General features: G+C 41.3%; 2 protein-coding genes across 3 annotated transcripts in view; both read right to left on the bottom strand.

The window, feature by feature from the left end:
* Window positions 1-242: 242 nt before the first annotated feature.
* On the bottom strand, window positions 243-9,037 carry PTS (6-pyruvoyltetrahydropterin synthase). Of its 2 annotated transcripts, XM_062197023.1 has the most exons (6): window positions 8,896-9,036; window positions 6,549-6,628; window positions 5,086-5,108; window positions 4,652-4,708; window positions 2,441-2,511; window positions 244-2,252 (listed from the first exon to the last, which is right to left on the bottom strand). In XM_062197023.1, exons 1-6 carry the CDS (start codon window positions 8,976-8,978, stop codon window positions 2,129-2,131), a joined length of 438 nt encoding a protein of 145 aa, XP_062053007.1. In that variant the 5' UTR covers window positions 8,979-9,036; the 3' UTR covers window positions 244-2,128. The 2 variants fall into 2 exon arrangements, with proteins under 2 accessions (XP_062053006.1, XP_062053007.1); XM_062197022.1 differs by lacking the exon at window positions 5,086-5,108 and having other exon boundaries at window positions 243-2,252; window positions 6,520-6,628; window positions 8,896-9,037.
* A 2,670-nt stretch (window positions 9,038-11,707) lies between these two features.
* Window positions 11,708-22,763, bottom strand: part of BCO2 (beta-carotene oxygenase 2) — a 35,583-nt gene continuing 24,527 nt past the window's right edge. The window contains exons 6-12 of the mRNA XM_062197021.1: window positions 20,997-21,125; window positions 18,248-18,408; window positions 16,781-16,948; window positions 14,651-14,788; window positions 13,606-13,788; window positions 13,037-13,147; window positions 11,708-11,947 (exon numbers count right to left, since the gene is read on the bottom strand). Coding sequence (XP_062053005.1) covers window positions 11,834-11,947; window positions 13,037-13,147; window positions 13,606-13,788; window positions 14,651-14,788; window positions 16,781-16,948; window positions 18,248-18,408; window positions 20,997-21,125 — 1,004 coding nt within the window. The 3' untranslated portion in view covers window positions 11,708-11,833. The remainder of the gene's footprint in view (window positions 11,948-13,036; window positions 13,148-13,605; window positions 13,789-14,650; window positions 14,789-16,780; window positions 16,949-18,247; window positions 18,409-20,996; window positions 21,126-22,763) is intronic.

Below are 22,763 nucleotides of genomic sequence, written 5' to 3'. Positions count from 1 at the left end.
CTCAATTTTAATTCTCTCATGTGTCAAATGGGAACAATACCTACCTTGCATGCTATTTATTGGAATTAAAACATCACATGCCTTAATAACAGCAATCTTGTCACATGCCTTAATAACAGCAATCTTGTCTTTCAAGTAATCAATACCAAATAATCTACATAAATCACATAAAAATTGTGATGGATAACTAAAACACACTCGAATTTGATTATATGGGCCTTGAATTACTGTCAAAATATATAATGAAGTTCCTGTAGCTACTAATTTTTCAAAATAAAAATCTATCTATTCCCTCATAAATTTCTCTATAATATTATTCACCGTTTTTAAGTCCTTTTATTATTTTCAGGCAACAACATTTTGAAAACTCATGTGTACCAGTGGCTATGTGGAGAGAATAAAAACCTGTATTAAGAAGTTTAGAATACAAATGAGCACACAGAGAAAACAGTTCTTTGTGCAAAACAAGCAAGTATATCCTTGTAGATTTAGTCATGAAGAAAAAAGATACCAGAGATGAATGCTAAGAATACAGCTCAGCTCATACAGGTAAGTTTAATAATCAGGAACAAAATGAATCAATTAGGAAAAACTGTAAAAAGAAACGCTTTACAGTGGTAGATCAATTTCATTTTCACTACTTTAACAAGCACAAAATAAGTGATGACTCTGCGTTCTTCTGAGCTAAAATCATTCAAGTAGCCCTAAGGTCTGGAAATCTAGACAAATGTATACAAGTAGTTTACCGATATTCCATGACGTGTTTTCCCCACCAGAAATCATAGCTCAGCAAGTTGTGCAAACTGCAATGAACTATGGGCACTAAAGCAGCATCTCCAACAGTCTTTGTCCACGTATCTGCAACGCACGGGCTCAGATGACGTCTGTGCCTAATTTTCACTGAATGAACGTGTGCCTTTAGCACACTCTAGAAGGCCCAATCAAGCAAACACAATCTAGTAAATATTTTGGGTTGGGCATTGTGACACAGCAGCCATAGAGACACTGCTTGGGAGACTCACAACTCTTATCAGAGTGACAGGATTCGAGTCCCTCTCTGCTTCCAATTCAGCTTCCTGCTGATGCAGATTCTGGGAGGCAGCAGGTGACCTCTAAAGTACTTAGGTCCATGCCACTCACATGGGCAACCTGGATGGAGTGCCTGACTCCTGGCTTTGGTGTGGCCCAGCCCCAGGCATTGCAAGCACTTGGGAGTGAACCAACAGATGCACTTGCTCACTCTCTTTCTCTCCCTCTCCCTCTCGGTTGCTCTGCCTTTCCAATACATAAAATAAATAAATAAAAACCTAAAATAAACAGTGTTTATTAAAAAAAAATAAAGTCTATATACTGTTTCCAGATTTGGGTGGTCATCTGTGTTTTGTTTTTTTTTTTTCAAGATTTGTTTTTTATTTATTTGAAAGGCCGAGTTACAGAGAGAGGAAGAGAGACAGAGAGAAAGAGATTTTCTGTCCACTGGTTCACTCCCTAAATGGTTGTAATGGCCAGGGGTAGGCCAGGCCAAAGTCAGGAGCCCAGAGCTTTCCTTGGGTCTCCCACATAGGTACAGGGGCCCAAGCACTTGGGCCATCTTCCACTGCTTTTCCCAGGCCATTAGCAGGTAGCTGGGTCAGAAGTGGAGCAGCCGGGACTAGAACCACTGTCCATATGGGATGCCGGCATCGCAGAAGACAGAGGCTTAACCTGCACCACCACAATGCCAGCCCCAGAATTTTATATTTTATAGGATTCACCCGGTGTTAGGTGAATCTTAAAACATTTTTATCATTTCTATGATACCAAGAAAAGATGATACTAAAAATGAGATAATGGAAAAAACAACAGAAATAGATTCCTTTTACTTTCTAATAATTCCACCTTAAATATTTTGCTAAAAATGAAGTGATTTTTAATTTACAGATAAAGGACTTGTTGTTAAGTTATATTTAGGATACACTACAAGTTTGGTTTTAAAACAGCTCTAACAAGGATTTCAACAAATCAGGAATCTCAGGACACTGTATGGAAGTGCAACAATTATGTGGCAACTGCTTAATATTCCAAGGGATTACGGTCTTGTTCAAATACGGGAAGAAATTCGTCTTTCTACAGTGCTACTCCCTCAGAGCTATTCTCCTTTATAGACAACAATGTTATTGTCAGTTTCATACACTTTCACTTTATAAAGAACTCCCACAGGAAGAAGTTTCTGGAGGTTTTCCCAGATATAAACAGCTACATTTTCTGTTGTGCTGTAGGAAAAGAAAAAAAAAAAAAAAGATAAAAGTTCGAAATGCAAATAAACAAAATTTACAGAGAACAGAAATTCTAGTTTTGAAAGAGAGCATTAAATAAAAACTTCAGAAACCACACAGCAATCAATAAAACATTAAAGTCAATTCTTCTCTCTATCCACGTAAGACAGGACCGTGACACCCACCTCACAACACCTGTGAAGTACGGCACATCCAGGTCCAGATTCTTATGATCCAGGGGCTTCAGAATCGCCTCCTAGGGACAGAGGGGAAAATCACTGAGTCTCTTTTGGACCCAAATCCCCAGGTGTCCCACCCACACCTCTAAACCTCACCCTGTCATTTCACCACCAACTCAACACTTGTTAAATATCATACCCGTGACTTACAAAGCCATCTTAGAAAGTTTACAGTTGTCAGATAAAGTCAAGTCGAGCTCTCTGTAATGATTAGTCATCCTCGCCACTGAACTGAAAGAGGTGAGACACCCAAGAGTAGAGGAGCACTCCTGGTTCTTTCTTATAAGACCTCTTACTTCGGAATCAGTTGAACACTTCCTGAATTCTGTCCAAAAAGTTACCAGGAACACTTTTCCATAACAGTCTCCCTTACGGGACAATGGATAAAGATCCAAGGAGTGTTACTCTATAGAGCTGTCCACAACTACTACTATACTCCAGAAGGACCTCTAAATTTCTGCTAGAAGAATGACTTAAGAATGATCTTGGGGCTCTTAGAAGAAACAATATACATATGGAAAGACCACTACTTCTCAATGCTTACTTACACTAACAATGCTTCCCTTGTCCTGAGCAAACTGTAACTGCCATATTGTTTCTAGGTTTTTACTTTCAGCTATTGTAGAGTCTAAGCATTTGTGAAACAATCTAACTTTCCTTGTGATATGGTTTCAAGAAAGGTATGTTAACAATGATAGTAGTAGGAATTTCTTCAGCAAAACTAGAATCATTAAAAAAAAAAATAGATCAAATGAAGGACATTCCACATAGGTATTGAGCAAATCTCTTCAGTTCCAGTCCCAACTCTCCCACCGAAGCCTCTTCCACAGGGCCCTTTCTACCCTCCTTCTGGACGCCACGGTGAGCCACTTTTACTGAGGATGGTGTGTGGTGTCCTCAGGCCAATAAAAGTGGGCAAAAGTAGAGAATCCCTCCTCTGCATTCAATCACATGTTTGTTGAGACCTCTCATATTGTCACCTTGTATATACAACACTTTGTATATACAAATTCTATGTCCCCAGGAAACCAAAACATCCTGTCTTCATAACTTTCCTAAAGAATTGTGTTCACATTCCCTTGCCCATTTCTTCAGCTAACAGTTAATGAACACTTACTATCCTTTACCTCCTAGAAAAAGCAATGTACAGGCTCTAGGGGCTACCTCTAATTCACCTTTGCATTCCTAGTACTTTGCTCAAAAACTGATACAAAGTAGACAGGTTGAATATATGGACAGGTAATATGAAAGAAGTAATGATTATTAATAAAATCATTTTTCTGGAACAATATTAGAGTGCCTGGGTTCAAGTCCTGGCTCTGCTTCCTATCCAGCTTCTTACTAATGAGTATCTTGGGAGGCAGGTGATGGCTCAAAGTACTTGGGGTTTTGCCATCCAGGTAGGAGACCCAAAATGAGTTCCAGGCTCGTGGCTTCAACCTGGCCAAGCCTTGGCTATTGTACCATATAAGGAGTAAATTATCAGATGGAAGATTTCTGTCAGTCTCTGTCTCTCTGCCTTTCAAAAGAAAAAAAAAGACCTAAAAGGAAAGAAATCTACTGCCAACTTTGCAGACACCCTGGGGCAAGTCAGTTAATTGTTCTCATTTCTCAATCTTAATCTATGGAATGAAGAAGCTGGTGCAGATAATCTCTAAAGTCTCGTAGAATGACACAATCAGTGAGTTCTTTACTGAGCACTTTTCTACATGTTTTCTCTGTGATAAACTGCTCCTGTGATATTAAAATAAAGTCAGAGTGAATGAAAAAGGGGGAGGGGGTGTTAAAATCTATGACAAAGGCACAAGGAACATTTAGATAAGGAACAGAAAGCTTCCAAGAGAAGGTTAGGTCTTAAAAGACGGGTAGAATTTGTCAAATGGAGGAAATCTATATATTCCAACAAGGAACACAGGGCAAGCACATTACACGTCTTCCCATCACTGACTCAACTGTGAATCATTTCCAATAAGTCACCCAACCATGCTAGAAGCCCACAAGAATAGTTCCTCCAGCTACTTCCCAGTTCCCATACCCAAGTCTACACATGAGGTCATGGAACCTCAAAAGACAACTGAACTGGCTGGGGAGCTGAAAAGGGGGCCGTCAAACACTACTTCGGGGACAGCATTTAGTAAGTACTTAAGATGGCATTACCTCCATGTATTTCTTGAGTTCAGTCAGATTCATAACCATTCCCGTAACGGGATCAATCTGAAGAATAAAACGAGGTGAATGTTACTTTAATAGGCTCTCCATATTTAAACTTCCGGCAAATCATTACAGGCTGTGCGATATGCAGAGACTGTGCCCACAGTGGCCTTGGGCCCAAAAGAAACCATCTCAGCACAGAAGCACCACGTACTTCAGGCATCCTGTTCATCAGACAGCTCTTCCACCTGTCACAGTGAGCACACAGAAGACAGCACTTGGGGAGAGGAGGGCCTGGAATGGAAGCAGCTCACCACGCACAAAGGCCAACAATGAAGCAATACTGATTGGAAGATTAGTTCTCAACAGAGAATCCACCGCGTTGGCTGAAAGAGGGCCCAGCAATACGCACACACCACACAAATATTTTCAGCACGTACCTCTCCATGTACTGTCACCACAACTATGGGAAAGAAAACAAAACACCAAAAAACCAGCATGACTTTCAACAGATTAACATCACAGCACAGTCAGCAACATAAAGAATTAGGTCCTTGCCCCCCACCCCAAAGCAAGACTTACATTTTCTTTTAGTTAAAAACTTTTCATCAACCAAAACAAAACTCAACCAAGACAGAAGAGCTTAGTAGGTGCTTAGCTAATCAGAGGAAATTAGCCAAGGTCAAGAAGGGTATAAATTCTGCTTATGACGTGGAGGCACCAGGGAGGACAGGGATGCTTCTGGCACTCTGACTAGGGAAGTAGAAAACATGCAGAGCAGACAAGCTATGCACCAAACTAGTCCAGTTCTGGGCAACACTCTCTTTTCATTTTCTTTTTTCCTGTTTAAGTTTTTAGCATTTATTCAGTGTGAGAAATACACAGGAAAGGGAGGGCTTCGGTTAAGGGAAGAGAGGAGTTTAGAAGCCTAAGCTGGGTCCAGCCAGAGAGCAGGCCAGGAGCCACGTGGAGCACAGTGTGCAGTTAGGAGTAACCATAGGTAGTGTAGCAGGTGGGCAGGAAGGCAGAGAGAGGGGCAGCCAGACGGCCGCACCCAGAGACGCAGGACAATAAGAGAGGGGCTGGGCCGTACTTTGTGAGAAAGCAAAACCTACTGTTAGGCCTTAAACTCGTCTCCTTACTCACATGAACATATGCACAGTTCACCATAACGCTCTGTAAATTAACAAGCACTTGTATGAACTATTTGAAAAATCCTGATGACCAGAGCTTTACAAACTAGCAAGTTTTACAAACGATTGTTTTCAGCTCTACACAGACACCATCAGGTACTACATGGTAAGTGAGTGCACTGACATTGAACGGTATCACAGATAAAGGAAGGATCAGGAACCAAGCCAGATACCCTGATCCTCTGACACCCTGTCTGGTCTGGTTCTGTCAGCACACCCACGCTGTTACACTATGTGGCTCCCACGGTTGCTATTTGCAGCATCCACTATATCTCAAAAAAACTTTTTTTTTTTTTAAAATCCCTACACAAATTACTTCCTTGGAATGCTGGCAAAGTTTCCAATCCAACCACTTTTCTGCCACACAGTACATTTCTTGGAAATATTCTCTTTTGTCAGTCAATATTTACTCAAAGAACATAATCTAATTGTAATATTAGCTTCAGCCATACCTAATCAGAAGAAAACACAGGGTCAAAAAACATTTTTTAATACACACTCTACGCCCAGGGAAAGAAGTCTTTAAACCATTCATTGTGCTGGACACACCCTGCCAAGGCCACAGATGCCTCACTGTGAAGGCTCCAAGCATTCTCACTCCGCTGTACTCATCCCACCTGGATCTGCTGAACACCTTTTGCTCTTACTGAAGGGCTACAATTTCATCAGCCTTTAGCTCACCTTTGTAATTGTGTCAGCCTTTCTCTTACCTTTGTAATTGTGTCCATGGCCATTGGGATTGTTGCATTTCCCAAACAGTTTCAAGTTTTCTTCATTACTCAGAGAGTTGCTGACAAAAAAAGGAAAAAAAAAAGACACATTCAGACCTGCAGTTCCTTTCTCTGTTCCTTGTATTTATCATCACTCTAGTCTTTAGAAAAGTTTTTCAATTTATTGCTTTAGCTCACCAAGTGGGGAGTCATAAATCATTTTGATTTCATTCCTCAGCTATATGTCACGAACCAGTGTATGCTCCCTAATTGGACTACTGTACTGTACAAATTAGTATGAGCAAATCTTCAATTCAACCCCCCTTTCCCACAGCAAATTCCTACAGCTGATCTATACATGGTTCTTCTTGTTGCATTTCAGTAAACACTGAGTACCTACTATGTAAAAGGCAGGTGCAGAAGGAAACAAAAGCACCTAATGATAAATACAAGATTTTGTCCTCAAGCCAAAAACTCTCATTTCTCTTGGAAAAAAAAAATTACAGGAGCTGAATCTCCTCTTTAATGAGCTCTCTCTACTATGTTACAACTATTGCCTACTGAAAATTTAATCACTCCATTGAGGATTTCAAATTAAGTGAAATTTTTAAAACACAACATTTAGCTGTTATTCCAGAAAGAAAACGATTTCCTGAGTGAATTTAAAACATTTTTTGCTATTTATTGTATTTATTTGAAAGGCAAAGAGACAGAGAGAGACAAAAACAGATCTCTCATCCACAGTTACCTCCCCAAGCACTTGAGCCATCACCTGTTGCCTCCCAGGGTATGCATTGGCAGGAAGCTGGAATCAGGAGTAGAGTCTGGGCTTGAACAAGACACCTCAAAATGGATGCAGGCATCCCAAGTGGTGGCTTAACCATGGCCCCAAATCCCTGCTCCCTACTGAATGGACTCTTGTACCTATCACCCAGTGAGCTTCATGTCTTCTATGGGGCCTGACCACTCTGTCATGTTTGAGCTTCCCCTCTTTCATTTAGAGATCAACTTTATTATTCCTACCTCCTCCTACTTTTCATAGAGTGCTACAGTTCACAAAGCTTTAGCACAAAATCCTCTCACTGTACTCTCCACAAAATGGGTCAGAATGCAAACAGGGGCAGTGACAAGCTGTGTGGATCACAGTAGCATTCCTGTTACCTAGCACAAGGCTTCACAAGCATGAAACAAACGCTTGTCCAGGGAGTGAATGGATGACTCCTGTTATAGAAGTATGACCGAAGAGGCCAGGGCTGTGGTGAATAAGGTAAAGCTGCCACCTACAGTGCTGGCATCCCATATGAGTGCTAGTTTGTGACCAGACAGCTCCACTTCCGGTCCAGTTCCCTACTAATGCGCCTGGGAAAGCAGTGGAGATGGCTCAAGTCCTTGGGCCGGAAGAAGCTCCCAGCTCGTCGCTCCTGACTTCAGATCGGCGTAGCTCCAGCTGCTGTGGCCATTTGGGGAGGGAACTAGCCCATGGAGGTGCTCTCTCTCTCTCTCTCTCTCTGTAACTCTACCTTTCAAATAAATAAATATTTTAAAAAAAGAAATGACAGAAATAATTATCATTTCTCAGACAAGAAAAATGGGGACTGAAAGTGGAGCTTGCTAGTGAGCACTAAAACTCTCAACTCTTAAGTAAGGGGAGGGTGGGAACACATCCCGCATCATCGGCTCCTCTGCTCTCCATTCAGCTTCCTTCTAACGCACACTCTGGGAGGCAGAAGGTGATGGACGTCCTTAGGTCCCCACGAGAAGGTTGGATCCCGGGGTGGAGGTCCTGGCTCTGGCCTGGCCCAGCCCTGGCTGTTGCAGGCATTTGGTGAACCAGCAGATGGAAGGGCTCCCTTGCTCGTGCTGTGTGTGTGTTTCCAACAAAATGAAAATAAAATCAAACTTGCTTAGGGTTCAAATTTTCCCAACTGCTCTGCAGGCTTAGGAAACTGAATATATAAGCTCATCTTAACTCTGGTCAGACGTGCCGTGTAATTAATTCTCCTCGACGCAGTAGCTGTGCTCATGACATATTTTGGCCAACTTGCCAGGTACAGGGTGATCTGGGCGAGGTTACCTCGCTGAACTTGACGGCCGCCCTCTGGGAGAGCGGACTAAAGCCCCTGGCTCCAGGACCCAGGGCGTCCCCCTGTCAGCCGGCCCGGTTACCCAGCAGACCCCTCGGCCGGCTCTAGCGCCGGGCCACGTCACTGAGCGGCCACCCCGCGGTCGGCGCGGCCCCACCCAAGGTCTCGGGCGCGCGCACGTAGGCACGCCTCCCGGCCCCGCCCCTGGGCGCTCTCCGGCGGGACCAGCGCCCGCCTCTGGCCACCTGTGGGGCCCTCCCCACCTGTGCAGCCGGTGGCTCGCGCTGAAGGAGACCAAGCGGGACACCCGCGCCCGGCGGCGACCGCCCGAGCCCGCCGTGCTCATGGTCTTCCAGGCCCACGCCCTTCGGCCGGCGCCGCCTCCCTCTGCGGCTGCGCAGTGCGGGCTCGTGCTGCCCCGGAAGCGCGCCCCGGTTTGGGCTGCAGCCAATCCCGGCCCGGGGCGTCCCTGGCGCGCGCGCGCTCGCTCTCTCCGGGTAGCGGGAGTTCGATGAGTTAGGCAAACCTTGGAGCGCGCAGCCAGCGTGGGTGGGGACTTGGCGTCCTGAGGCCACGCCACGCGGTCAGGGCCGCCGTGGGTACGCGTTGGGTCCTGGAGTGACCTCGTTGAACTTCCTCTCCCGCTCCTGGAAAGCCTTGGCTCAGTTAAAATAGCAGACTCCGGACGCTGCTTGCTCTACATCCTAGGACCACCGTCTACTTACAGCATATAAGGGGCAGGAATTTGAGAGCGCCCGTAGGACCACGTGGGGACTCCTACAGCCGTCCTCATCATCCCCCAGCGGGCATGGACCCCAGGTATCCCTGTGGGTTGGTATAGTGTGAACACGCAACCATCCACACGTGTAAGCCAGTGGAGACACCCTGGAGGGAGAAGATCCCGTTTCCTCACATCTACTCACGAAGAAGGTTCACAACGTGTCCCCTCTTGCCTCCATTCATTCTTTCATTAAGTATTTATTACACACCTACCCTGTGGCTGGCACTGCAGCAGGCCCTGGGGAGGAGAGCTTGGCATTGTCCATGACAAAAAAAAAAAAAAAAATCAAATGAAGAGCAGGATAAGTCGTTTCTTGTGCATTAAGGAAAGGAAAGTAAAAATCTTGGGAGTGGTTTAGTAATATAAGGACTGGAAAGTGAGGGATGTGGGGGCTACCGTGCCAGCACATGTCCATCTGGGAACTTTATGGCGGCTCTTAATAGAAGCCAGCCTTCTGAGACAAAGGAGCGAGCACAAAGCTAGTAAGTGTTGTATGAGTGAAGTGGGGACTGCATCTAAATGGCTCTGATCTCAAAGCACGGAATGCTAAGAGGACTGTTGTTTGCTTATCTTCTTCAAGAACTTTGCAGATGGCAGGGCCAAGACAGAATTCACTGGTGATTTCTCTGAATTGTTTCCTATCTCTAGCTACACACACAGGGTCTTCAAAAGTTAATAGAAAATGGAGATTATGAAAATGAAAAAAAAAAGCATGAATTTGAAAATTTTTTGTACCAAGTATCTTTTAATTCTATTTTTCCACAAACTTTTTAAAGTACCCTCATTGTTTGTTGTGCATTAAATTATTAATGTCATATAGACAAACATTTTCAAATCTTTGTCTCATGTCCCTCATTGGGTTATTTTTAAAAAGACCTTTAAACAATTATAAACCTGGGGCCAGCTCTATGGTACAGGTTAATCCATGGCCTGCAGCACTGGTATTCCATATAGGCACCAGTTCAAGTCCCGGCTGCTCCACTTCTGATCCAGCTCCTTGCTAATATACCTGGAAATCAGCAGAAGATGGTCCAAGTCCTTGGGCCCCTGCACTCACATGGGAGAACTGGATAAAGCTCCTGGCTTCGATCTGGCCCAGCTGTGGCCATTGTGGCCATTTCAGGAGTAAACCAGCAGATGGAAGATATCTCTCTCTGTCTCTGCCTCTCTCCCTCTGTAAGCCTGCCTTTCAAATAAATAAATAGAGTTATAAACTTTTATAGATTGTTGAGATAGATACTACTTCATTCCTCTCACTTAATAGATGAGAAAACACAGGCCCAGATAAACGAACTATTTATCCAGGGTCACTCAGAATAGAAACAATATTTCCCAGGAATTGATTATATTAGATAAATACTGTCTAGAAATCATTGTTACACAAATATTTCTCCTTCCAAAAACAGTTTAAAGAATCAGAAGGTGAAAGGACAGAAGGTATTTCTAAGAAGTTGCTTAGTCTCCTACTAAAATATTTCATTGCATATGCAGAGTTCTTATGCTAAGTTGTCTTATTAAAGGTAATCCTATTTAAAGATACTCACCAGTTTCACCATCTGGTCATCACTGACCATTTATGGCTTACGGATTGAACTGTGTCCCCCTAAGAAAAATTCCTATGCTGAAGTCCTAACCCGAAGTACCTGAGAATGTAACTTTATTTGGGAATAGGGTTATCGACGGGTGCAGGGTTGGAGTTCAGTCAGGAGGCAAGGGTGTTACTGAAAGGAAAGGGAACAAAGGATTTTGAGGGTGTGGGCAGGAGTGTGGTTGAAGTGGCAGCTTCTGGCTATTGGTGAAAACTGGTGAGGTTTAGAAATATAGAGATTATGTGGTCTCTAGTGCCACCTGTTGCCCAACTACTGGCTTTTCATCAGTCCCTGAAGAGCTACACACCTGAAGAGATAAAATGCCTGATTAGTGATATCCCTCAAAACAGCCTCCACTCAAGGCTGAGCTGGGGAAGGGGGAGTGGTTGTGGGTGGTCTGCAGTAGTGTCTGCTGTAAACAGCCAGTTTAGAAGCCTCCAGGGTAAAGATGGCTGTGATGGAAAGGAGAAGATGTCTATGAGACCAGTACTCCAAGTCTGAAATTGCTTGTGCTTTCCCAGGACCTCTGTTACCTTACAGTCTGATGGTGGCAATGACACAGTTTTAGTTTCTCTTTATGCATACTTACTGTTATCTAAAGAAAGATATAGCCAATAAATGTACATTGATACTCTGTGCAACAGGTTGTGTCAACACTTGCTTAATGATTTCAAGGAAAAGCCTCAAGAAAAGATAAAACCATAGTCGTCTCATGAATTCTGTTTTTAATAGTAATGTAAAAATCAAACGGTTTGGAAGGTTATGATGCCCTTTTTTCTCTCTTTTGTAGAAAGTGTACTGATTTTAACCCTGGCTCTTGTGGTTATCCCATCAGATGGGTATGAAGGTGCCATGGAATCCATAGGGTATTTGCACAGGTACCTCTGCTCTGCCCAGTTCTTCAAAGTTCTTGGCATCCAAGACTAGGAGGAAATTGCTTTCATTCTAGAAAAGGAAAGACAATACTGAAAACTCCTCTTTTTTTCATGGAAAATCTGTCTCTTCTACTGAATTATAAAATTCCTAAAGGAGAGACTATGTCTTACCTAGCACAGTATCTCACCTGTCTACTCATGAAATGTTTGCACAATGATAAACTGGAATGAAAAGGAAATTATGGCTGAACAGATTCATACCTAAAGAAATTAAGTTGCCTATATCAGTGACCTTCATAGGAACTCTTTGATTAATGATCCTTATACTTGCTCCTTCCCAATCTCCTAAGAAACATTTCCAACTTAGAAATACCTCCATTTTGTGTTACTTTGGAACTGTTCAAAGGGCAGTATTGCAAGGCAAACTGAGATCTGTCCTGATCTAATTACAGGAGTGCCAAGTGCATCACGAGGCCTAACTCCTCCCAAGTCCATGCAGACATTGCTAATTGATCCCAGTGCTTGTCCCACTGAATTCCTAGAAGGCCTCTGACTCCTACACAAGACAGCCACGAATAATAATTAATAATGAATACATTCATTTGGACCAAAATCCGTGCTCAAGGTGAATGTATTTGCCACATGACTGCCCCCAACAAAAATTCAGATGGTAAGTAACATTATTGAGACACTAGGCCAGGTGTATGGCCTTGGACTTTGAAGTCCATTGATTGAAATCGTCACAGAGGGTGATATGAACATTACCTAGAAGCCAAAACATGTAGATTTAAAGAATGGTTTTACCACTATGATATCTGATGCAAGTCTCTTTCAACCTCTTTAAGTTAAAATTCCATGTGTGTAAAAATAGTATCCCACAAAGTTGTTTTGATGACTAAATAATGATGAAAGTAGTTTGTAAATAACAAATTCCTATGCAAATGCAAATTAGTATTATGGTCCTACAAATAGAATTTTAAAACAATAGTACAATACAGATTATGATAAAGAAGTAAATAGTAAGGAGAGGAAGTGAAGGGTACCATATTGGAATTAAGTAAACTATTAACAGCATCACTAAATAGAACGCTCAAGTGCCTTTACTGCTACTTTACTCCCTGATTAGTGACGGCCAGGAATAATTGATCAATTGATTTACCTGGTTGGGAGTGATTACCACAGAAAGAACCACCCCACCATCTTCTTCACTGGCTCCTGGTACTGGCACAAAAATAGGTTCTGAGGGATAAAAGCCATCTTTTCTCCAAACCTGCAAGGTTCCCCAAAAAAAGGTATATGATAATAAGACCAGTTGTGATCAGGAAGCTTTCTGTAGCTTTTGTCACTCCCAGCATGAATTTAGCTATCAATAGAATATTCCAGTATAAGATCAGGCTAAGTGAGTTGAATGGGATGAGGGAGGTTTCCAATTCGAGATTCTATCATCACCTAACACAATTTATGTAATTATAATTTCCCAACAATCTCAACTTACAATTTCTCCCAAAATAACATCATGCATAGAATTATTTTTCTGGGCTCTGGATTCATTTAGATTCTCCAGAGGGAACATACTTCCAACTTAGTGATTCTGTGGTTCTTAATCTTAATAAAAGATGGCTAAGCTACTTAAATAATCCTAAGAGTTACCTTAAACCAAACAGTAACTAATTCAAAGAGCAGAAGAGGTCTTTGAAAAGTTCAGAAAGGGAAAGATATTTTAATCACCTTGAGTGTCTTGTTCACCACATCCACCTTGATCAGAGAATCCCCCACCAAATGCCGAAAACCACAGCCATAGAAGAAACGATACTTTTTGCCACTGAATTTTCCATAGTTGATCTGGGGAAACTCAATGCCTCCTTCCTCCATTAGGTCCTTGTGATGCAGACTTTCATGAGAGCACCAGATCTAAGAGATGCCAAAAGGATTTGCTTTTTATTTGCTTAATTCTTGCTTATTCTATGTAGGTCAGTGAGAGAGCTAACATCCTATAAAAATGTGTAACAGGGCTTGGAAACTGAGATTCTAAATGATTTTTTAAAAATTGTTCTTTCATCATGTGTATGAATGCATAAAATACTATCATGGGGGTGAGCAACTGACCTAGCAATTAAGATGCCCACATCCTGTATCACAGTACATGGATTCAAGTCCTGGATCCAGCTCCCAATTCCACCTTTCCCAGCAGATAATGGCTCAAGTAGTTGAGTTCTGCCACCCACATGGGAGCCTGGGGGTGAATTCCTGGATCTTGACTCTTGGCTTCTGCTTTTAGCCTGGCCTGGCCCTAGGCATTGTGGGCGATTGGGAAGTGAACTAGTAAATTGGAGTACTCTCTCATGCTTCCCCTCCCCCTTAAACAATTATTTAAAAAAAAAACTTAGAAGATATGAAAACAAAAATTAGGTTTTGTAACCACTCATAGAATGGCATAAGAGATGAAAATGAGCTTTTTATTCTACCAAAGCTAAGAAACTGACAGCTTTACAACAATATGCCTACTCAAATTACCTAAAAGGTGGGGACAGTCAAGGCCAATCTGAAATGCTTAGACATCCCACAACCATTAGAAAGTTGCATTTGTCTATTTCAAAACAAACAAAACAAAGTAGATGGTAAACACAGTGCTCCTTCCCATCCAGGCTTTGTGATTCTTGTCATCTGAATGCTACGAAGCCTACTGAGTATGAAACACTGTAGGGAACACCCAGTGGATGAAGCAACCCCACTGAAGTTCAAAGTCCTTGTCTAACGTCCATTCATAGCATACCTTTCCGTCAGCCTGTTTCACAGCACTGGCTGAAGAATAGGACAACGGACTGAGGTTCTCCCCCTCAGGGGCATTCACACTGACATTTAAGGGCAAAACAAACCTTCGAGGGAAAGATCTGGCTACTGAATTATAGACCTGTTGAGAGAAAAATGAAGCAGATGGTAAAAATTGTCATTCATAGGATAACAGCATATCCTAACCAGTTAGAGCCAATCAACATTATTGGCATTTCTTTGTAATTACATAAATGATAATTTCCATTTATTTAGTATTTGTTGAGTACCTACTTTAGGCCAAGCACTGTTTTTGAAATGGAGATACAGTGGTGAACAAAGTAAACTCTTTACCCTCATGGAATTTATATTTTAGTAGTAAAAGAATCATAATAAGCAAACAAAAAAATTGGAAAATATTTGTTACTTAATTAGCATCAAATAAACGATTAACTACATAACCAAAGATCTAAAGGACCAAAAAGGTGCTCTCTTTTTAGGTTTTTTTTTTTTAAAGATTTATCTATTTTACTTGAAAGGCAGAATTACAGAGAGGGAGAGGGAGAGGCAGAGAGAGAGAGGTCTTCCATCGCCTGGTTCACTCCCCAGGAGGCCATGACGGCTGGAGCTGGGCCAGTCTGAAGCCAGGAGCTTCTTCCGGGTCTCCCATGTGGGTACAGGGGCCCAAGGATTTGGGCCATCTTCCACTGCTTTCCCAGGTGCATTAGCAGGGAGCTGGATTAGAAGTGGAACAGCTGGGACTCAACTGATGCCCATATGGGATGCCGGTGCTGCAGACGGCAGCTTAATTCACTGTGCCACAGTGCCAGTGCCCTCTTCATGTTTGATCAGAGTAGATGTTGTGCAGAAGAGGATCAACTTAGCAGGCCTGGGTTGTTCAACCCCTTCACACTTTCTAGAAGTTTTCATGACTTACCCTTGGGTGGCTCTTGGGATGCTCGGACTGTGTGAGGCCTTGAGTTACACTCCACTAGTTTATCCAGTTTATACTAACAGTGGCTTACAGAGAACACCCGGGCTCCCTTGGGAGCCTGAAACATCAGGCTGAGTTTATTAAAGGATGTTCTTCAAGCAGGAGAAAATATTTCAGTAAAAAACTCAGAGTCAAAAGGAACTAACAGCATTAAACAAGGTATAGGTGTAGGCAAATGGGGTACTATGAATAATTGTGAATGCATAAAACAAAAAAATAACAATGCCTTGTCAGATTAAATAGCGAATTAAAATGTGTAAGAACAGTAGCATATAAATCAGAAGTAAAAGAAATGGAGTTAAAGTGTTGTAGAATCCTCGTGTTGTCTACAAAAAAGTAAAAAATCAATTCATAACATTTTGATAAAGCAAGGATGCATGTTGAACTTTCAAAAAAATTGCTAAAGAATAATAAACTATGACTAACAAGCTAGTGAGCAGAGAGTAAGGATTCGAGAAGGGGTGGAAATGAAATTATGAAATATATGCAACCAACCCAGAGAAGGCAAGAAAGGAAAACGAAACAGAAATTAACACTGATAGGAAGAAAATAGTAAGATGACGTATTGAAACCCCAATATACCAGCAATTGATTCACCTAATGTCCCAATTAATAGTCAAGAAGCATAATAGATTTTTTTAAATATATCCTGCTTATGAAGTACACATTTAGAAAGAGTAAAAGTAAAAAGATAGAAAAGAGCATGTAAATACTAAGGAAAAAGTAGACTTCAGTGAGTGTTGTGACCCAAGTTAAGCCGCCTCTTGGGACATCCAAATTCCATATCAGAGCGCCTGATTAGAGTCTGGCTCCTCTGCTTCCAATCCAGCTTCCATTTTGTTATTCCATCCAGGAAACTTAAGCATATACTTTTAGTGTATTAGTATAATAAGGAGCTAGTCACAGTGCTTCCAAACATGTTTCTTGGCTGCCTTTACTATGCTTTTTATTTATTAGGTATTAAGTAAGTTACTTCAAATTATTTTTTAATAATAAATAAATGGCAAGGCTGTGTCTTCAATGCTTTAAAACTGGTTTCTCTCCTTTGCCAAAAAGGAGGCAGTTAATTCCAAAGTCAAAGCCAGATTCTGTCTAGTACAAGATTATTTGGATAACTCCTAAAAAGTCAGGGATGTTTACCTGGTCAAGGCCTTTTCCAGCTCTCCTGAGATTCTGTAGTTGGTAAACATCTAGGCTTTTTCCATTATCTTGACAGCACATGTCAATTACAATACAGCCCTGGTCTTCAAAGGCATTGATTTGATGAAAAGTAACGAAGGGTTCACTGTAGTACATCTCTGGAAGAAGCTATGTGGGAAGGGTGGGGGACACAAACAATGAGAAAGAAACTTCCCTTCCTTGCCTTCCCCCCACTCCTGTTCCCCCTCTTTCCTTTCCATGTAAGGATTTCCTCCTACATGGCAAGTCAGTTCAGTAGGTGCAACAAAAAAGTAGAATCCAGAATGAAGGAGCAAATATGCTTTGACTTAAGCATCTTATTTGCTTGCTTAAGTCATCTCATCTCATACTGATCAGTGAACTGGGACTATTTGATATAAACCAACAGTTACAACTAATTTAAAAGTCCTTATGAAATATTGAACAATATTTTGAAAGATAAATATTCTAGACTCTGCATGGTTAAATAGAAAATACTGCTATTTAGTTTGCTTATGATAAAGGAATTACCCTCTCTTTGAAAAATGCACTCATTACTAAAGCTTTTTTTGTGTAATGAAGCTTAAGTAGAGTAAATTTAGGAGACTATGTCTTTAGGGAGGCAGAAAGTCAACAAATACGATAATGCTATCACTAATCAAATGTACAACAAGATATTCAACCAACATTTCTCTGATTTGGTGGGATTATCATATTCAACTTATCAAGAGGTCATAGAAGCCAGCGCCATGGCTCAATAGGCTAATCCTCCACTTGCGGCGCTGGTACCCCGGGTTCTAGTCCTGGTTGGGGCACCGGTTCTGTCCCGGTTGCTCCTCTTCCAGTCCAGCTCTCTGCTGTGGCCCGGGAAGGCAGTGGAGGATAGCCCAAGTACTCCCTGCACCTGCATGGGAGACCAGGAGGAAGCACCTGGATCCTGGCTTCGGATCGGCGCAGCACGCCGGCCGTAGCAGCCATTTGGGGGGTGAACCAACAGAAGGAAGACCTTTCTCTCTGTCTCCCTCTCTCTCACTCTCTAACTCTGCCTGTCAAAAAAAAAAAAAAAAAAAAAAAAAGAGGTCATAGAAGCAACTCATTAAAGTCTCATAGTAGAAGTTACAGAAGATCTCTGCATGAACAGTATCTTCTTTTGCAATTATTATGAATCGGAAAAACCTATGCTCAGGTTTCTACGTGCCATTTTAATTGAATCAGACAATTAAAAATAAAGTCATTTCCCACAGTTCCCTAATAAGAAATAAGAAGAAGAAGAAGAAAATCCTACTATACTAATTAATAAGTAGCCAGCCCTACCTATAGAAGAGGGTAATATCTTTGATTAGGAGTGTCTTAGGGAAGTAACATCCACTGAAGGTAAACAATAAACTACATGGAAATTTGCCTTTCTGTCCAACCACTTTCATGATAAATATACTCAAAATATGGCACCTGTCCAGTGTTTTTATCCACCACATGAAACCGTGTATTATACTGTGGTTCCCAGCTTATTCCATCTGAAATGGCCTTTCCCCGAATTTTAGAAGTGATAATTTTCCACAGATTCATCTTCAGAGGTTGTTCAATGAAGATTATGTAGTTCCTCGTCATTCCTAAAAGGTTCCAGCAAACAATAAAATATTATTTGGCAAGCTAGAGTTGTCTGAAATGTAACTGTTATGGAAAGTTGTCTAGTTCCTGGACATAGTAGGAACACTTAAAAATGTTTATGGGAAAATGCAATGGAAAGAAGTTTATTTTAAATCCATGCCTACAGGGGATTTTCAGAAAGTTCGTGGAAAATGCATATTATTGAAAAAAAAATCCTATGCATGGATTTCAAAATTCTTTGCACCAAAATAAACTCATTTTTGAATCTCATTTTCCCACACACACTTTGAAGTACCCTCATATTACTGCTGACCTAAGCAAGCATCAACCAAAAAGACTTCTTCATTACTTCCCAGATTTGCCATAGAAATTTTCTGTTCTGACATAAAAAAAAAAAAAAAGGAACTGCTTTGAGTAGCTTGGGTTGAACATCCTGTTTGTTTTTATCATTTTTTAAATACTTTCTTTCTAAATATTTTTGGTTTAGGAACAAAGTAACAAGATTCAAATTAAAGTGTCATTTATGAACTGTACATTTAATCCTTTGGCTATTTGTGCTGGGGGTAAAGATCCAGGAGCAGTTTGACTGTTACAGTTTAAAATAGAGAAAATAAACAATTTGAAAATGCTGATGAGGATGTAGGAACAAAGGTCCCCTAATCCACTGTTGGTGAGAATGCCGCTATGGAAGACAGTTCGGAGATATTCAGAAATCTGAATATAGTCCTACCACACGACCCAGCCATCCCACTCCTCAGAATTTACCCAAGGGAAATTAAATTGGCAAATAAAAGAGCTATCTGCACCTCTATGTTTACTGCGGCTCTATTCACAACAGCTAAGACATGGAATCAACCTAAATGCCAGTCAACAGAAGACTGGATAAGAAATTATGGGATGTGTACTCTATGGAATACTACACAGCCATAAAAAAAATGAAATCTGGTCATTTGCAACAAAATGGAGGAATATGGAAAAAATCATACTAAGTGAAATAAGCCAGTCCCAAAGGGACAAATATCATCCCTGATCTGTGACAACTGAGCACCTAAAAGGAAACCTGTAGAAGTGAAATTGACACTATGAGAAGCAATGACTTGATCAGCCCTTGTCCTGACAGTCAAGGAACAGCTTATTATTTTATTCTTTTTACTATTTTCTTTTTCTACTTAATACTATTGGTTGAACTCTTTAATTAACACATAATTATTCTTAGGTGTTTAAATCCAATTGAAAATTGATCCCTGTAAAAAATAAGAGTAGGAATAAGAGAGGGAAGAGATGTTCAGTTTGACACATGTTCCCACAGACTTACAGCTTAAGGGTAAAGCTAAAAACTTGCCAGGGGACTCCAAATCCCAATAAGTTGGCAGGTACAAATGCCATCTTACTAGTTAAAATGATCATCCTAAGTGCATAACTGATCATAACGATAGGAATAAGTGTCAAAGGGATCACATAAATAAAACCAAGTGTTTGCTAATAACAATAGATAGAATTAAAAAGGAGAGTATGATCCAACATGAGAAGCAGGCCACATAGGAGACTCATAGAATGACAAATGCCCTAAATAGCACTCTGGCCTCAGAATCAGTCCTTAAGGCACTCTGATCTGGCTAAAAAGCCCATGAGAGCACTTCAGGCATGGAAAGCCGAGACACTGTGGCAAAAAATGTCCTACACAAAAGGTCTCTGTGAGTGAGATCCCAGTGGAAAGAAGGGACCATCAAAGAAGGAGGTACCTTTTTCTGAAGGGAGGAGAGAACTTCCACTTTGATTATGGCCCTGTCTAAATAATGATGGAGTTTATGGACTCAAAAGGCTTCCATAGCCTTGGCAGCTCATGACAAGAGCCTCGGGTGATCACTGATGTCATAAATAAGAGTGTCAGTTGTTAAATCAACAAGAGTCACTGTGTACTTGTTCCCCATGTAGGACCTCTGTCCTTAATGAGTTGTACTATTGAGAATTAACGGTAAAGCTTGTCTTCAAACAGTACTCTATACTTTGTGTGAGTGCAAACTGTTGAAATCTTTACTTAGTATAGAGTTGATCTTCTTTATATAAAGATAATTAAAAATGATTCAATGAAGAATGGGATGAGAGAGGGAGTAGGAGGTTGGATAGGAGTGGGGGTGGGAGTGCAGGTATGGGGGGAAGAACCACTATAACCAAAAGCTGTACCTATGAAATTTATATTTATTAAATAAAAGCTTTCTTAAAAAAAAGAAACAGTTTGAGTAAAAGCAAAGCCAACTATGTTTTAATTCCAAAATATATATATATATATATTTATATTCCAGATATTTTCATGTATGGTTATTATTTTGGGGCTTCAATGTTGACTACAAATTTTCAGTTCTGTCAACTTTTTAGTAATTGTTTGTGCTAAAGAAACTATATCCTTTCAAGCAGCATATAAAGAGTTGGTGACTAAACAGAATCAACTTAACTGGCCTTAAAAAGCAACATTGGCCTTGCTATCACCATACTGTAACAAACTGTGAACACATCACTTGCCAAATTTAATCTCTGTGCTACTGCAATGATAAGGCAGGGCCACTGTCATCTGCACTCTCTCTGGACTCACCAAAGCTGTGGTAGTAAGAAGGCTTTGTCGATTCTGCAGGAGCAATAGAACATATCACCTCAGCGCCATGGATCGTCTCCCCAACGTCTGCCTTCTCTGGAGGAACCCGAATAACATTATAGCAGGAACCTGGAAAATGAAAACTTCTCTTAACTCTTTTTTATGCATTCTAAAAGAAAAGGTAACCCTTGCTCTTGGAACTAGGCAAAAGCAGTTAAGAGATTTATGCAGCATGCGTGACCCTCATCTTTCATGAAGAGTTCTTTCAAACAAAGATTTGGATATAAAAAATACTAACTTTTAAAAAAATACGAACTTTATAAAAGCCATTAGCTAAGGTTTTGAAACAACACAAAGTAATAAACCAATGGTTCATTGTATTTTAATGATCTCAATTAGTTACTCCCTCAGTCCCTACAGATGAATCCCCTCCATATTTCATGGGGAAGATAGGTATCAGCCAGGAAAACCCTCAAATTGTATTTGTTCCTCCCTCTCAGTCCCCTGTTCCAACAACTACAGTTTCCATGTGCACCCATACAGCTATCCTCTGTACAGTCTCTGGAACCCTGGGGTCACCTGGGACCCCTCCCATCCTTCTCATCAATACATTCACACAATCATTCATCTGTTGATTCAAGAGTTAGCTCAGGCATCCACTCCTCAGGCAGCCTTCCCTGAATCTTCTCCACCCCAGAAGCATTTGGTGTCCCTATTCTGTGCTCATTACATCCTACATAGTTGTAGCACTTACGCATTGTACATAGCTTTCTGCTTGTTTGTCTCCTTCCCTGTACAGGGTGGGAGTTGTGTCTGAGTCATCTGTCCATGCTTAGTTCCAAACAAGGACTTGGCATCTAGTAGGCACATTATAAATAGCTATCAATGGATTAACTAATAATATATGTTTGTCAAACCACTCAATGAATGAATAAATGGTTGATCTTGAATTATCTTCCTAGTACTAGAATTGCCAGGGTAGGCTGTGGTGAATTTGAGTGACATAGAATTTTTTTTTAAAGATTTGTTTTATTTATTTGAAAGACAGAGTTACAGAGAGAGGTAGAGACACAGAGAGAGAGAGTGGTCTTCCATCTGCTGGTTCACTTCCCAGATGGCCACAACGGCCAGAGCTGGGCCGATCCAAAGCCAGGAGCTTCTTCCAGGTCTCCCGCACTGGTGCAGGGGCCCAAGGACTTGGGCCATCTTCCATTGCTTTCCCAGGCCATAGCAGAGAGCTGGATAGGAAGAGGAGCAGCCGAGACTAGAACCAGTGCCCATATGGGGTGCCGGCACTTCAGGCCAGGGTGTTAACCCGCTGAGCCACAGCGCTGGCCCCAGAGTGACATAGAATTTTACACTATATTAGCTTCTTTTAGAACAAGATAGCCACACAGTTTTCTATTCACTAATTCTACAACTACTTCTTGAGCACTATTATATTCTAGACATAGTACTAACTGTTCTAAATGTAACATTCAGGCACTTATATACAGCAGTGTACAAAACAAACAAAAATCTCTTCTTTTATAAAGCTCAAAGTACTAATAAATCATACAGTAAGTAGAAATACAATTTATTAGATGATAATAAGAACTATTATGGACAAAAACAGGCAGTGAGGGTTAGGGTGACTGTATAAGGCTAGGGGCTCCTGTTTGCAATTTTAAACAAAGATTATTTGAAAGGTAGTTACAGAGAAAGGAGGGAGGCAGAGAGAGAGAGAGAGAGAGAGAAACAGAGAGAGAGAGGGATGGAGGGAAGTAG

The sequence above is a fragment of the Lepus europaeus genome, chromosome 7 (assembly GCF_033115175.1).
Source record: "Lepus europaeus isolate LE1 chromosome 7, mLepTim1.pri, whole genome shotgun sequence".
Taxonomy (NCBI): domain Eukaryota; kingdom Metazoa; phylum Chordata; class Mammalia; order Lagomorpha; family Leporidae; genus Lepus; species Lepus europaeus.
The sequence above is the reverse complement of the archived record's forward strand: the minus strand, read 5'-3'. Positions and strand labels throughout refer to the sequence as shown.

Coding starts and splice junctions, on each gene's coding strand:
- PTS (XM_062197022.1), bottom strand. CDS start 8,978: ATGAGCACGGCGGGCTCGGGCGGTCGCCGCCGGGCGCGGGTGTCCCGC. Junction 6,629..8,895: donor GCGAGCCACCGGCTGCACAG/GTGGGGAGGGCC, acceptor TTTTTTTGTCAG/CAACTCTCTGAGTAATGAAG. Junction 2,253..2,440: donor TACTTCACAGGTGTTGTGAG/GTGGGTGTCACG, acceptor CTTTTCCTACAG/CACAACAGAAAATGTAGCTG.